The 17,500-nt window shown below is 44.9% G+C and overlaps 1 protein-coding gene across 1 annotated transcript in view; it reads right to left on the bottom strand.

Moving 5' to 3' along the window:
- The window catches only part of LOC143287130 (uncharacterized), a 90,821-nt gene that overhangs the window by 45,647 nt on the left and 27,674 nt on the right, over positions 1–17,500 (bottom strand). Inside the window, 4 exon segments of the mRNA XM_076595074.1 lie at positions 3,348–3,754; positions 6,092–6,129; positions 9,835–10,085; positions 11,285–11,425. Coding sequence (XP_076451189.1) covers positions 3,348–3,754; positions 6,092–6,129; positions 9,835–10,085; positions 11,285–11,425 — 837 coding nt within the window.

Genomic DNA, 17,500 nt, shown 5'->3' with positions numbered 1-17,500 from the left:
ATAAATGGTTTCAGTCAGTCAAAAACAAGTGGGCATTTATGTGTGTTACCATTTTTTATCCCCGCCATATAGGCAGCCACACTCCATTTTCAGGGGGTGAAAAACTGACAGAACAGTCAACGTCAGAGACCTGTCCTAGGTTTCTGCGCATGGAGTGGATATGACTGTACTTGTGCTTAATTTTCTTTTCCATGTTTCTTTTTTTCATTTTCTTCTTCAGGTTCTATGGGATTGATATTTACAGGTTTTGTTTCATCCCTGTGTGTTCGGTAGAAAAACAAACAAATTATAACTAATGCTTTCTTTCCTGAACCTGATCACCTTATAATATCATCCACTGGTTCCCAAGCAACAACAACAAAATAATCTAGAGATATGCAAAACAACTGGCCATAGGCAGACAGACATCACACACGCACGCACACAAACATGCACGGACACACACACACACACACACACACACACGGTACAAATTCCTCTGTGGCAATCTTCCTTCAGGTCCTTAAAAAAAACAAACAAACAAAAAAAACCCAGAAGAACAACAACCCCACACAATTCCAAGAACACCACATAATTATGCTTCCCACCCCCCCCCCCCACCACACCACCACCCCAACCCTTTGCCCTGTACCATGTCACAAACTCTAACAACACAGAACCTACCACCCATAGTATTAACAACAGCAGGCTGAAACACAAACACCTGAACGCTGTCCTTAAATACTTGTGTCAACAGACTAAGAAGGGCAAGAGAGGGGTGGATCGAACCCAGCAGTCCAGCAGTGTCGTGTATTGACGCAGTCTTATTGACTCAGCAATGACCACGACCACACAAACACCACAACACAGGCCTGCTTGACCCCTTCTCTGCTGAACCTCTGCCAAATGAATGGTGGCTCAGTGGTAAAGGGCCCAGCTAGGAAGCCAGTGTCCACAGGTTCGAGTCCCTGAATTATTTTTTTACTCCCCACTCCACTAGACCTTGAGTGGTGGTCTGGGTGCTGGTCATTCATAATCTTCTTCTTCTTCGTTCGTGGGCTGCAACCCCCACTTTCACTCGTATGCACACGAGTGGGCTTTTACGTGTATGACAGTTTTTACCCCGCCATGTAGGCAGCCATACTCTGTTTTCGGGGGTGTGCAAGCTGGGTATGTTATTGTTTCCATAACCCACCAAACGCTGACATGGATTACAGGATCTTTAACGTGCGTATTTGATCTTCTGCTTGCATATACACACGAAGGGGGTTCAGGCACTAAGCAGGTCTGCACATGTGTTGACCTGGGAGATCGTAAAAATCTCCACCCTTTACCCACCAGGCGCCGTCACCGTGATTCGAACCCGGGACCCTCAGATTGAAAGTCCAACGCTTTAACCACTCGGCTATTGCGCCCGTCGGTCATTCATGATGAAATGATAAAGCTAGCTCCCATGTGAAGCATGCACTCAGTGTATACTAAAGAACTCATGGCAGAAATGGTTGTTCCTGGCAAAAGTTCTGTTGAAAAAATCCACTTTGACAAGAAAAACGAATACACTCGCAGAGAGAGAAAACAGAAACAAAAAAAAAATGTTGGCGCTGTACTGTGGCAACACGATCTCCCTGGGGGAGATCAGCCTGAATTTCACAAAGAGAAATCCTTTGTGACAAAAATGTGATACAAGACAAGACAAGACAGGACAAAAATGTGATACAATACAAGACAAAACAGGACAAAAATGTGATACAACACAAGACAAGACAGGACAACACAATCTAATTTGTATTTGTATTTCTTTTTATCACAACAGATTTCTCTGTGTAAAATTCGGGCTGCTCTCCCCAGGGAGAGCGCATCGCTTTACTACAGCGCCACCCTTTTTTTTTTTTTTGTATTTTTTCCTGCGTGCAGTTTTATTTGTTTTTCCTATCAAAGTGGATTTTTCTACAGAATTTTGCCAGGAACAACCCTCTTGTTGCTGTGGGTTCTTTTACGTGCGCTAAGTGCATGCTGCACACAGGACCTCGGTTTATCGGCTCATCCGAATGACTAACATCCAGACCACCACTCAATGTCTAGTGGAGGGGGAGAAAATATCGGCAGCTGAGCCGTGATTCGAACCAGCACGCTCAGATTCTCTCGCTCCCTAGGCAGATGCATCACCTCTAGGCCATCACTCCACATAAACAAGATCTGTGTGCCATGAATTTCAAGAGCAGTTACCACATTTGTCTGTGTACTAATCAATGGTACAACTGACTTTTGCTAAACAAAAGCAATTCAAACCCCAAGAGGAAGAAGTCTAAACACTGAGTGGTGACCAACATCCTGACCTGTAAGCTCTGTCTGATCACATCAAGGTGACAGCCCTTCACTGACATCCTGACCTGTAAGCTCTGTCTGATCACATCAAGGTGACAGCCCTTCACTGACATCCTGACCTGTAAGCTCTGTCCTATCTCAGTGAGGCGACAGCCCTTCACTGACATCCTGACCTGTAAGCTCTGTCTGATCTCAGTGAGGTGACAGGCCTTCACTGACATCCTGACCTGTTAGCTCTGTCTTATCTCAGTGAGGTGACAGGCCTTCACTGACATCCTGACCTGTGTTCTCTGTCCTATCTCAGTGAGGTGACCGTCCTTCACTGACATCCTTACCTGTAAGATCTGTCCTATTTCAGTGAGGCAACAGCCCTTCACTGACCAGTATACTCTTCTGCAGCATTCAAGGGGTTAACAATGACCTCTGAGCTCAAACGTACACAAAGCCATTAGGCAAAATTAATGCCTGGTTCTTTTTCTTTCTTTCTTTCTTTTTTCACATGCCGCAGTTAAATGACAGGGAAGTGCATACATTGATGTCTGCCAAAGGGTGAATGGTAAAAAACGAGGTCATCAAGCCCTAGTTGTAACATGTCTCTGTGTTTTGTCAATTAAGTTGACTGTCACCAAGCATAGCGAATGGCATATATGAATAATGTTAAAATGTCTCAATGTGTTGGCGGTAATGTATACAATCTTTGCAGCCTTACAGGGAAATGATGAGAATTATGGAAGGTGTAATCACATAGTACACAAATAATCAAATTTAATGTCCTACTTAGCTAACAGTAAACTGCACACACAGACACACACATAAATTCATTCATACACATCAGCCAAAAGCACCCCTCTCCAAACTCTTCCACTCCCCTTACCACAACACACTCGCGAATTGATCCACGCTCAAAACAAAACAAACAACCAAAAAAACACTGTTCTCCAAACTCGCCTCCTACCCTACCCCCACCCCCCTCACCTTTCCCCACAAAAAAAAAAAAAACCAACAACAAAGAAAACCAACAATAAACAAAAAAAAACCCTCACCAGACACATCCGACTTCTCCGACTTCTCTGACTTGTCAGACTTCTCGGAGCGAGCATACAGCACCTCATTTCTCCGGAGAAGCGGAGGACGGAAGGGTAACTCTGGCGGCTTGCTGGTGCCCTCCAGCGAGTTGGTGGACACCCGACTCTCCGCCGACTCAGACTCCTTCTTCTTCGTCCTGGGGGGCAGGGGTGGGGGCTGCCAGGGGGGCGCCGAGGCATCGAGGACGTCATCGCTGATGTCGTCGATGCTGCCAGCTGTGGCCATGCTTGAGAGGTCTGCCGGCTGGCTGAGGCTGTTGTCTTCCGACACCGATGGCTGCGGCAGCCGCGCCACTGGGATTTCGTAGAGGGCGTTGATGTCGTCCTCGTCTTCCTCGTCCTCATCGTGCTCTGAGGCTTTGAGGCTGTGGAAAGAACTAGGGGGGGTCAGTGCGATGATAATGATGATGATGATGATGTGTAATGATGAGGGGGATCAGTGGGATGATGATGATAATACGATGATGGTAATGATGATGATGATAATGATGACGACGATGATGATGATTATGATAATGATACTGATAATGATGATAATGATATGCAGAAGAAGAAGAAGAATGATACTACTGTAACTACTACTAATCATAATAATAATTTATCTCATCATCATCATTGATATCATAACGACACTACTATTACCACTACTACTACTACTGCTAATAATAATACTGACAGTAATACTACTGTTGTTATTGTTTTTGTTATATCAGTAGCAGTAGCAGCAGCAGTAGTAGTAGTAGTAGTTGTTGTTGTAATAGTAGTAGTAGTTGTAGTATTAGCGCAATGCAGAAACAAATCAGAGAGTTGGATTTCAGTTTCCATTTCATGGTAGAGCCAAAGTTGCATGGATTGATCTATATAACTAAACCACATCTTTTTAAAAAAAAAAGGAAGATTTTTTAAAGTAAGCAGATGTCTGACCTGTGTACAGACCCAACACTATGGTTAGGCCTTGAAAGACTACCAAATTCTGAAACACTCTTGTGTGTGTGTGTGTGTGTGTGTGTGTGTGTGCACGTGTTTGTGTCTGTGTGTGTGTGTGTGTGTGTGTGCACACATGTGTGTGTGTGTGTGCGTGCGTGCGTGCGTGCGTGTGCGTGTGTGTGTGTTCGCGTGTGAGTGTACAGGTTTTTGATGTATCGGTGACATAAACGCACAGGTTAAAAGAGCAGAACTTGTGTTCTGCCAGTGCGGCTGAAAAAGACAAGGAAAGCGGTGTTGCATGCCGGAGAAAAACAGGAGAAGGGGGCAGCAAGGTTAGTAAGGTTTTGTTAAGTAGCCTCCCCCCACCCTCCCCACCCCTACCCCCCAAAAAAATTACACATAAAAAAAAAAAAACAACTTCAAGTGAAATGTGACACAGTACATTGACCCGAGTGGTCCATAAACAACACAGTGAAACAGGACAAAGAGTTGTGTTTTTTGGGGGTTTTTTTGTTTGTTTTTTTACAACAGGTGTAAAAAGGCTGAGACACACACACAGAGCTGTAAACAGTGTTTGAGGAGTGCACCATAAAAATGTCTCATGAACAGGTACAATGGCTCAGCGGTGAGAGCACTGAACTTTTCATCCTAAGGTCCTGGGTTTGAATCACAAGGGTGTTGTCCTGTGGATTTAAGGTGGAGATTTCTCTAATAATCTTCCAGATCAGCAAGACTTGCAGACCTGCCAACGCCTAAGTTCCATTCCTGTGTGTACACACATGCTGAAGATCATACACGCACGTTACAGACCCCATGACCCACGATGATGGAGTCTCCCGTCCGTCTGACGGATGAGTAGGCAGGCAGGCTTATCTGTTGGTGTGTGTCCTCATATGGGAGAAGAGGCCGATTCTGGATGCGCAGCACTTCCCACAGGTGTTGCAAGGGAAAACGTCTCCAGAAGTTGAGCCCTGCTTCCTTCGCTCACGCTTCTCCTTAATGGCCAGCGTTCTCTTGTTTTCAAACGTCTTTATGCCACTAGAGCACAGCATCCTCCAGCGAGAGCGGTCAAGGGCATCAGTTTCCCAGGAAGTGATGTCTATGTCACAGGCTTTGAGGTTTGTCTTCAAGGTGTCCTTGAAGCGCTTGCAGGGTCTTCCACGTTCACGGTGGCCTTCCTTTAGCTGGCCATACAAAAGCATCTTCGGGATCCTGCTGTCTGTCATGCGGACAACGTGTCCTGTCCAGCGTAGCTGGCACTGGATCAGGAGGCTTTCGATGCTGGGCAGGCCACTCCTCTCTAGGACCTGGAGTTTAATGGGTTATGGAAACACAAACATATCCACCATGCACACCCCTATTCCAGTGAACATAGGAGCTGAAGCCCATAAAACCAGACCGAAAGAGAGCAAAAAAAAAAAAAAAAAAAGGGGGGGAGGGGGAAAGTTTCATGACCATTATTACTGCAGTACAGCTGAGTAACATGAGGGCAGAGTGAAAAGGGTACTCTACTGAAGTGGGGTGGAGTGTGCCTTTGCATTTAGGGACAACAGCATGAGTGGGTGACGACAGTAGTGAAAAGAGTTCACCTTTCAGTTTCAAGGAGACATCAACGTGTACAGACTGATCCATGTATACGCTACACCATACCTGTTTAATATATTTCTAAAACATTTTTTTTCTAAAAAAAGGGAGACAAGTGGTGGTGGGGAAAGCAAAATGCTGGACCTACCCATTGACTCAATGTGCTAGTCAAGGGCTTGAGAGTTACCTACCTTTCTGTGGGTTCGATGTCATCGTACACTTTCACCCCCTGCAATCAGAATATGCAAAATGGCATGTGTCAAAAATGAGGGGGAAAAAATGATACTGCATTATACTGAATAGTGTTGTTTTGTGTTTTATTCTATAGTATTGCATTGTATTGCAATCTACTGGTACCATCACCAGCAGCCCAGCATACCATCAATATCACACACACACACACACACACACACAAAACAACAACAACAAAAAAACACTACCCAAGCCCTCCCCCCCCCCCCCCCCCACACACACATACAAAGACAACCTTCCTACCCCCTTCACACACACACACACACAAATACCCTCACTACCTAACCCCCACTAACACACACACACACACACACAAAGGACAGTAAGAACCTATCAAATCATACCCTCAAAAAGCCACAATACCCCCCCCCTCCCCCAAAAGGCCCACCATACCATACCATAATAATAACCCCCTACAGAAAATGACACCCATAATAACAGCACCGTGGAGGTAAAGTTAAGTGGTGACTGGATCCATTGTCACCACTGTCCAAAGTTCTGACTGCAATGATTCACTAGGGCAGGGGTCTTTTTTCAAAGTGACTCACTCGCGCGCACACACACACACACACACTCCCCCACCACCACCTTCTCTCAGCTCCCTAACCACCATGGGAATGACACAGGAGTACCCTATCCCTGCCTCCACCCACCCCAACCCCCCCACCATTCCCCCCCCCCACTCCCCCTCCACACCCCACCTGCTAAGTGTATTATAAACACATGGTGTCAACAACAGGGACATTTTTTTTTTCCACTAATGCTGAAAGTCGGAAAAATATAGTCAGAGCGACCTAAACCCACCATCCTTGAGGCTTTCCCATGTCTGTGTGGTCTACATGTGGTCTGTGTACTCTGACAGTGCTCATATATAATTGTGTGGAAAAAGCCACTAATTTTGTGTGTATGTGTGTGTAGCATGTGTGTGTGTGTGTGTGTGTGTGTGTGTGTGTGTGTGTGTGTGTGTGTGTGTGTAGTCTGAGTGTGACTGAGTACTGGAGACTTCAAAGGGAACACAATCTTTTGGTATTATATTGTAAGTGGAGTGATGGCCTAGAGGTAAAGCATCCGCCTAGGAAGCGAGAGAATCTGAGCGCGCTGGTTCAAATCACGGCTCAGCTGCCGATATTTTCTCCCCCTCCACTAGACCTTGAGTGGAGGTCTGGATGCTAGTCATTCGGATGAGACGATAAACCAAGGTCCCGTGTGCAGCATGCACTTAGTGCACGTAAAAGAACCCACGGCAACAAAAGGGTTGTTCCTGGCAAAATTCTGTAGACTTCGATAGAAAAAACAAAAAAAACTGCACGCAGGAAAAAATACATGGATGACATGGATTACAGGATCTTTAACGGACGTATCTGATCTTTTGCTTGCCGTATACACACGAAGGGGGATCAGGCACTAGCAGGTCTGCACATATGTTGACCTGGGAGATCGGAAAAAAATCTCCACCCTTTACCAACCAGGCGCCGTCACCGAGATTCGAACCCGGGACCCTCAGATTGAAAGTCCAATGCTTTAACCATTCAGCTATTGCACCCATCTCTCCATATTTATATCATTTTTCTGTCTCCAGGACCATGAAGTTTTAAAAATTGTCCATCACCACCACACATATATCTGTTTGGTCTGCTTGTGTGTTTGCTTCACAATCAAAGTGGATTTTTCAACAGAATTTTGCCAGGGGCAACTTTGTGTTGTTGTTGTTGTTGTTGTTGCCTTGGGTTCTTTCAAGTGCATGCTGCACTATGGATCTCAGTATACTGTCTCCAATGAAAGACTAGGACTGTCATTCAAGGTGTAAGAGAGGGAAGAGGTCTATAATTTCATCTGAATGACTAGCACCCAGACCAACACTCAAGATCTAGTGGAGTCGGAGAGTAAAAAAAAAAAAAAAATTAAAAAAACCCATCCTGGTCCGTATCTGGGACTCAAACCTGCGGACACTCACTTCCTATTTGGGTGCACTGAAGTTGGCAGAGTGGTTTAGACGCCAGCCTGCCAAAACAGAGTTCGTGAGCGTCTGGGTTCGTTTCATGCTCTTGCCTTTTCTCCCAAGTTTGACTGGAAAATCAGAGCGTCTAGTCATTCGACTGAGACGATAAAAACCAAGGTCCCGTGTGCAGAGCGCACTCTGGCGCACTGAAAAAGAATCCATGGCAAAATTATGTGGCAGAAATCCACTCTGATAGGTACTCGTAGTGCTGGTCAGGCATCTGTCTTGCAGATGTGATGTAGCATCTATGGATTTGTCTGAATGCAGTGAATCCACCTTGAGAACGTAAACTGTGCATTACCACCAACAGAAACACTTTGAAAAGTCTGTGACACTAATATATTGGTCAGTTTAACTGTTAAGTCTTTTCCCCCAGATATTTATACTGTATAATATATCATAATATGAACACTTCAGCTGGGTATGCTAAAAACAGTTCCCTTGTGTGTTTTTTGTGTTTTTGTTTTGTTTAGTTTTGTTTTCTTTTGCTTTTTTTTAAGAGAACATGTTTTATCTATGTAATGATGACTTCTTTAGGACCCTGAATTTTGTTTTTCTTTGGGTTTAATTCAAATTGTCAATGTGAATGAGTTAACTACGAATCTTAAAACTGTGCTGGGGTTACCATCTTTTCTTAACTTATCCCTCCCCAAACCTTCTCCCCTTCCATTCCCCCTCCCCCTCCCCCCCACCTCCACACCCACACACAGACACTCATGCTGACACTGTACTTTTTTTTTTCTGTTCACACACACACACACACACACACACTCACACTTTCTAATTTTCTCCCACACACACACATACTCTTACCCATCCACAAAGCTCTCTCTCTCTGTCTTTTCTCTCTATATTTTTTTGTTTTTTGTTTTTGTATTTTTTTTGTCTGCCTGACAAACACTAATGGACAGGCTAAGTAAATAACAGCCCAAAGGTCTGTCTGTCCGTCCGTCTGTACCACAGGACTGTCTGTCTTTCTGTCAGACCTCACATTTCCCACCATACCAGCTTACTAATGGCAACGCTCTCTCTCTCTCTCCCTCTCTCTCTCTGTCTCTTGTAAGGTAACGCTGGGCCATTGTTGTATTGAGGTCTCACCACAAAATAACAAAGACTTTACATTCCAGTGGTCTCACTCCCACCCCCAAAACTCCCCCACTCCCCCAATAGACTCTTTGGTTTCCGAGAATGCTCAGCAAGGTGCAAGTCTTTTGTGTACAGATTATAATGGCTCCCTTCAAAAAAACCAAAAAAAAAAAAAAAAAGGCATGGGAATAGGAAATGGTGGTTGGTAATACGGGGTGAACTTGAAGAGGGAAGGGGGTGGTTTTTGGCCTGGGGAGGGTTTGGAATGGGGATCAAGGTGGGGGGAAAGAGGGTGGAAGGAGAGTGGGGGCATTGAGGACAACACGCACACACACACACACACACACACACACACACACAGAAACAAACAAAATGCACACACATAGAAACAAACAACACACACACACACACACACACACACACAAAGCATGCACATGCACACACAAATACACCTAGCACACACAAACAAACACCACACACACACACAAACCCCCCCACCCCACCTACCTCCCCCCACACTTTCTCCCCCCCCTCCATCCTCCCTCCACCCCCCTCCCCCCACCCCACCCAACACACACAAAAAAAACCCACACTTACCTTGGCAGAATCGGACTCCTCGGTCTCTTCACCCTCTTTGTCGCTGGACACGGAGACCAGCATGTTGCGGGAGATCTTGCGCTGTTCCGCAGCAAAGTCTTTCTCCGCCTCCGAGACCCTAGCACCCGGGGTTCCATCCTCTTTTTTAACTTCTGCAGGCAGCAGAATGCCGCTCAGCTCTGGCACCTGGTCGGCAGGAATTCCGCAGCTCTCTTCCGACTCTTCCAGTAGTTCCACTGACAGTCGCTTACCTGTAAAGTCAAAAACACTGGTGAGACATTCTGGTACTGGTGACAGCTGAGGCACAGGCTTTTATGATGAGAGAAAGAGACCGGGAGAGAATGAGAGAGACACAGAGAGAGAGAGGGGGGGGGGAGGGAGGGAGGGGTAGAGAAGTGAGTTTCAGTTTCAGTTTCTCAAGGAGGCGTCACGGAGTTCTGAGAGTTCCATATACGCAACATCACCTATGCTAGACAGATGCCTGACCAGCAGCATAATTCAATGTGCTTGGTCAGGCCTTGAGTGCATGCATATATATTAATTCTGTGTACCTATCAGAGTGGATTTCTATGTACAGAATTTTGCCAGAGTACAACACTTGTTTTACCATGGGTTCCTTTTCAGTGTGCCATGTGCATGTGTCACATGGGACCTTGGTTAATTGTCTCAAATGAATGAATAGATGCTTAGTATACGGACGAAAACCAACCGCTTCGCCGATAGCTTTTTCCCCAAAGCAGTCAATGCCCTGTCTCTCGAACAAATCCAGTATGATAAATAGAACTGTGCAACCAACAACCATCTGCCTGAAGATCTAGTCATCAGCCCCATCCACACGTAATGTGTGGCATCTGTTCAAACGTGAGTGTGTGTGTGTGTGTGTGTGTGTGTGTGTGTGCAATGCAGTGCATGCATGTGTGAGTATGCACAAGTTTTTATATTGATATACACTTTTTTTTTTCAAGGCCTGACAATGCGTGTTAGGTTATGCTGCTGGTCAGGCATCTGCTTGGCAGATGTGGTGTAGCGTATATGGATTTGACCGAACACAGTGACGCCTCCTTGAGTTACTGATACTGATAATGATACTGTGTTTGTGTATGATTTTCGATTTACGTTCGTACCTTGTTGTGTACTACCCCCAACCTCCCCACCCCCACCCCAATATTCCTTGTGACCCCGGTACACTTGGTAATAAAGACATATTCTATTCTATTCTGTTCTTAGTTTGAATTTCCAAACTTGGGAGAAAAGGCGAGAGCCAGATTAAAACCCAGACCGTCACGGCAGATAAACATCTAAATCATTTCTGCCAAACACACACAAATACACATGTGAGTGCACACACACACACACACACACACAAACACATACACTACGACACACACACACACACACACACACACACACACACACACACACACACAAACACACACACCAGTCCACCTACCAACTCGGGGCGGAAGGGACGGAGGCAGACGGAGAATGTCCAGTCGCTCCACGAAATATTGTCTCCTCTCCTCCGCGACAGTGGACAGTTTTTCCTGGGACAAGATCTTCACCAGGAACTCCTCAATGCCAGGTAGCAGCTCTGGAACATTCATAGCAACAGGGGAGGTGATGGAATGGACAGGTCTGGTTTGGGTCAGGTGTATGGTGTGGTGTGTGAGGAACAAGGTAGGCCTATGTATATTTGAGGATGAGGAATTGAACAAGTGTGTTATGATGGGAGGGATAGCATAGTATGGACACATAATAGTGTGTGTGTGTGTGTGTGTGTGTGTGTGTGTGTGTGTGTTGTTGCTGAGTTGTTGTTTTTGGTTGTTGCTTTTTTTGTGTGTGTTTGTTTGTTTTGTTTTTCTTGTGTGTGTGTGTGTGCGTGTGGGGAGCAGACACACAGAAGCAATGTGTATGTGTCAGTGAATACATGTTTGTGTGTTTTGTTGTGTGTTTTGTTTATGTGTATGTATGTGTGTGAATTTATGCGTTCCTTTAATTGCTTTTTTTTTTCTTTTTTGTATATACATATGCACACAAGTGTTGGCTTGTCTAAAAAAAAAAAAAAAAATTGAGCAGAATTTTGCATTCACACACACACTGGACCTACCAAAAGTTACAGCCAGTCAAAAATACTCATATATATATATATATATATATATATATATATATATATCGAATGCAAAAATGAAGTAACGAGGAGCAAAAATCAAAGTTGAAAATCAAAAGAATGATAGAAAAGAAACTTAACAACCAAACACCCAGTCAGCAGTAACTGACAGGCTAAGTACAAAATCAAACAAACCATTTGATCGATAGAGCTCAGAATTCTTTCTCGGAGAGGAAATGGGCATTACCTCCCCTGTTGGATACCCCGCAAAAGATTCAAAGAGCGGCCTCTGGAGGCAAGGGAGAAGAACCCGGAGAGAGAGAGAGAGAGAGAGAAAGCGCAAGAGATCTAAAACATCCACGCACCAAATCCTGATATTCTGGCACTTAAGAGTCTGACACATACACACACGCACGCATGCACTCACACACACGCACGCACGCTTGTACTGGCACACACACACACACACACACACACACACACAAGTGGATGCGTCAAATCTTTACAGATCTATCTCTTTGCATACGCTCACGCTCAGCAGATAAACACAATCTCACGGGCACGTTTTTCAAAGCTATAAATAGGCGTGAACGACAACCTCTTCAGACACGTTCAAGCCATTGAGATAGCCCAGCACTTTTACCCATGGGATCTAGACATCGCAGCATCGTAGACAAATATAATTTATCTCAGTGGGCAGTATTCGTATTTCAGACCAAAGAGAAATTATCTCCTTTCTTTCTTTATTTCTCCTCCTCCTCCTCCTCCTCTTCTTCTTCTTCTTCTTTGTTATTGTTGTAAATAGGCTTCGTACTGTGGAGTTTCTGATTGCAGAAAATGAGAGGATAATATGATGAAAGAGACTGGTGTGTGTGTGTGTGTGTGTGTGTGTGTCATCTTCTTCTTCTTCTTGTGTGTGTGTGTGTGTGTGTGTGTGTGTGTGTGTGTGACAGACAGAAACTGAGCCAGAGGCAGAGACAGACACAGACCGATAGAGAAAGAGAGAGAGGGTACACAGCAGAGACAGACAGAGGCAGGGAGAGAGAGAGCCAGAGAGCAGAGAGACAGAGACAATGAGAGAGAAACAGCATAGAGACAGAGAAACAAGAGACAGACAATAAAGCCTGTTTCCGATGTAGAAAAAACGAAAACTGTCTGTCTGAAAGACTTATTACTCGTTTGGGTGTGAACCAGTGCGGAATTCAAGACAGCGAGCTGCATGTTGCGCTGTCCTGGAAAAGATGTAGTACTGGGTAGTACTGGGAAAGGGGTTGGGGGGGGGGGGGGAGAGGGGGTTGGGAGGGGGGAGGGGGCGGGGGTTAAAGGAGAAGGAAAGAAGGAAGAAGAGAGAGAGAGGGTGAACAATCAGAAGGAGAAGCTTGGAAATCAAGCGAAACGCAATAAAGACCAGAAGTAACAGTAACAACAACAACGACAAGAAGAAGAAGAAGGAGAAGAGTGTGGAGAAGGAAGAAGATGAAGAAAGAAAGAAAGAAAGAAAGAAGAAGAGGAGGAGGATGAGAAGGAGGAGAAAAAAAGAAAGAAAGAAGAAGAGTGTTGGGGGAGAAGAAGAAGTAGCAGAAAGAAAGAAAGAAAGAAGAGTGTGGAGGAGAAAGAAAGAAAGGAAGAAAGGAAGAAAAAAGAAGGAAGAAGAAGAGTGGGGGCGGAAGAAGAAGCAGAAAGAAAGAAAGAAAAGAAATAAAGAAGGAAGAAGAGAGAATGTGAAAGAAGAAGAAGAAAGAAAGAAAGAAGAAGAAGAAGACTGTGGAGGAGGAAGAAGATGAAGAAAGAAAGAAAGGAAGAAAAGAAAGAAGGAAAGAAAGAAAATAAAGAAGGAAGAACAAGTTGCAGAAAGAAAGAAAGTAAGAAACAAAGAAAGAAAGGAAGAAGAAAAAGAAGAAGAAGAAGAAAATGTATATTTATATACAAAATTACACTGATTGCGGCTCTACGCACATTTATCAATGCACAGAATACAAAATACTTTACAATCTCAATAAGAGAAATTCTTCTTCTTCTGCGTTCATGGGCTGCAACTCCCACGTTCACTCGTATGTACACGAGTGGACTTTCACGTGTATGACCGTTTTTACCCCGCCATGTAGGCAGCCATACTCCGCTTTTGGGGGTGTGCATGTTGGGTATCTTCTTGTTTCCATAACCCACCGAACGCTGACATGAATCGCATGATCTTTAACGTGCGTATTTGATCTTCTGCTTGCATATACACACCAAGGGGGTTCAGGCACTAAGCAGGTCTGTACATATGTTGACCTGGGAGATCGGAAAAATCTCCACCCTTTACCCACCAGGCGCCGTTACCGAGATTCGAACCAGGGACCCTCAGATTGAAAGTCCAACGCTTTAACCACTCAACTATTGCCGGAGAGAGAGAAAAATTCATTTGTGGTGCATGCCACACATAAACAATACATAAGACTCATAGTCACTCAATGTGAATGCATAAAAGACATACGATGCTGAAATATTAAGTTGATATGAACCTCTCGTGCAATAACCACAATCATGCACATGTAATGATCCAATGATTCCATGGTCATTCAGCATGAATACATGAAGAACATCAGTGAAATGCTTAAATGCAAAGTTGATAATATTAGTTAATCTCATACAATAACCACAAAGCAACAATGCGATAAACATAGAGAACAGATCGTCATAAATATCATTTAATTGCAATTAAAACAAAGACGTGCATGATTAAAAACCGAGCTATTCAATGGTAGTCAAAATTGATACAGAATATGGACTTCGCATAAGCTTGCATTCACACACACAGAGACACAGACACAGACACAGACAGATACAGACATACACACAGACACAGACACACAGACACAGACAGACAGACAGACAGACACACACACACACACACACACACACACACACACACACACACACACACACACACACACACAAGCTGGGTTTTCACGACGCGAGGAAAACGTTACACAAAGAAAAAAGAAAAAAAAAGAAAAAAAAAAAAGAAAAGAAAAGAAAAAGAAACACGCAGCCTGTTTTTCATTCCTCTCTCCCCCTCCAACACTCACCCCCCCCCCCCCCCACCCCATCCTCACCCCCTCCTCCTGAAGCGGCCCCCCCCCACCCCACAACCCCCACGCCCCCAACAGTTGTGGATCGCTGATATGTGAGAGGAGTTCGTTATCAGCATCCGCACATCTGCTGTAGGCATCACAACACACACACACACACACACACACACACACACACACACACACACACACACACACACACACACACACACACACACACACACACACACACACACACACACACACACACACACACACACACACACACACACACACACACAGAGCCAAGATACAGAATGTCATGTGCATTTTATCATATCCGTTTTGTGTGACGGTATGATGTGTTGGACTGTGTTTGGTCATAGCAGTGTGTATGGTGATAGATGGGGGTGGGGGTGGGGGGAGTAGGAGTAATGCGTGTGTATGTGCTATAGGGCTGATTTTGTGTGTGTGTGTGTGTGTGTGTGTGTGTGTGTGTGTGTGTGTGTGTGTGTGTGTGTGTGTGTGTGTGTTGTGGTCTCCAAGTGAAATAGAGAGAGACTGACACTTTTGAACTTCAGTGTCATTTGCCATGAGGTCCTAATGGCAAGGGCGAATGCGTCAACATAATTATTTCTGTTGTATAACAAAACATTATAATAAAGGAATGATTATGGAAAAAGCAAGTAATTATTGAAAGAGAGGGAGATGGGTGGTGGTGGAGACAGAAAGACAGGAAGAATCAAAGACAGAAAGATAGGGGGGGAGAGAGAGGGGGGGGGAGTGAGGGAGGAAGACAGAGAGGAAGAAAGTGAGAGCGAGACAGAAGACAGGGAAGGAGAGAGAGAGAGGGAAGGATGGAGAGAGAGGAAGAGAGAGAGGGTAAGGGAGAGAGAGGGGGGAGGAGGGGAGAGAGGGGAAAGAGAGAGAGAGAGAGGGGAGGAAGAGGGTGACAGAGAGTGAGAGAGAGAGAGAGAAAGACAGAGAGAGACAGAGACAGAGACAGAGAGAGTGGAGGTGGACAAAAGAATACGAAACACGCAGTTTGTTCCCACTATTAAAACCCTGCACCGTTTACTTTGAACTATTTCACAACTACTTATTTCATACCAATGTTCGCTAAGATGGTAAACTTCCAAGTGGGCTTTCTCTTATGCTTCCAGCTCAGTGACCACTTTTTTTTTTTTTTTTTTTTTTTTTTTTTTTACTTCCTACATACCACTATCTTATGGAGACGGTATACATCTCAGCGATTACCTAACCTCGCCCACTATCCATCAATCATCAGACGTATGACAAACAACTACCTACAACTTACTTCCTTCCTTCCTTCCCTACTTCCTCCATCCATCCAACCTCTCCAACTCAACATGTCGCTACATTTTTCTCAGCTAATTAACCCTCACAACCTCCCCCCCCCCCCCCCCCCCCACACACACACACACACACCCCTCCACCTGTTATGTACAGTAACTCAGTTCCCAGATGTAGCCAACCCTAGCGGAAACTATTGATTTCACTTCAAGCTAACGCACGCACTATCTTCTGGAGCCAGAATCTTCCCAGCTTTTAAGTGATGCGTAGCGATTATCCGCCCATCACCAGACGGGTGTACACAAACAATCATCTTCCTCCTTCCTCTTTCCAAACCACCCAGCCTAAATTAAGTCAATATGTAAGCTTCATTTTCAGTCTCAGCGACTGAGAACCCTCATTACAAGCCAACCCACCGTTCCAACCTTCTCCCTTTCCGGATGTCATCATCGCGGACAAATCCCATTGGCCACGCACTGTTGCCTTGACACCTCAGTGGCCGCCAGCACGTGCAACACGTGGGAGTGTAACGCGAGCTGTCAATCTGTCAAGCGAGAGAGAGAGAGAGAGGGAGAGAGAGGAAGAGAGAAAGAGATGCGCGTGTCTGCTGAGGTAGGAGATTATTAGCATGCAACGTCGGCATCTGTCATGTTGTCTTATAATAATTATTATGAGTATTATAACCTGGAAGCCAGGATCGGTGAAGGTGCAAGACTGATTGTGTAAGTGAATTCAAGGGGAATGACTAATCGTGAGCGGGAGGGGGATGATGGGGGGGGGGGGGGGGAGGAAGGGGGTAGTGTGAGTCTTTTTCTTCTTCTTGTTACAAGATTAACTGAATGAATGAATGAATCAATCAATCAATCACTAAATAAATGAATAAATGAATGAAAGAATAAAAATCGTGTGCGAGGTGAGGGTGTGTGTGTGTCTTCTTCTTCTTCTTCTTCGTCTTGTTACATAAATAAACAAAGAGACAGATAAATAAATAAATGAATGAATGAATAAAAATCGTGTGTGAGGAAGAGAGTGGAGGGTTAGTGGAGAAAGAAAGGGAGAGCGAGATAGAAGAGAGGGAAGGAGAGAGAGAGAGAGAGAGAGGGAGGGGGAGGGGGGGAAGCGATGGAGAAATAACGATAACGAAAATCGTCATGATGACTGATGGAGAGAGAGGAAGAGAGAGAGGAGGGAA

The sequence above is a fragment of the Babylonia areolata genome, chromosome 11 (assembly GCF_041734735.1).
Source record: "Babylonia areolata isolate BAREFJ2019XMU chromosome 11, ASM4173473v1, whole genome shotgun sequence".
Taxonomy (NCBI): Eukaryota; Metazoa; Mollusca; class Gastropoda; order Neogastropoda; family Buccinidae; genus Babylonia; species Babylonia areolata.
The sequence above is the reverse complement of the archived record's forward strand: the minus strand, read 5'-3'. Positions and strand labels throughout refer to the sequence as shown.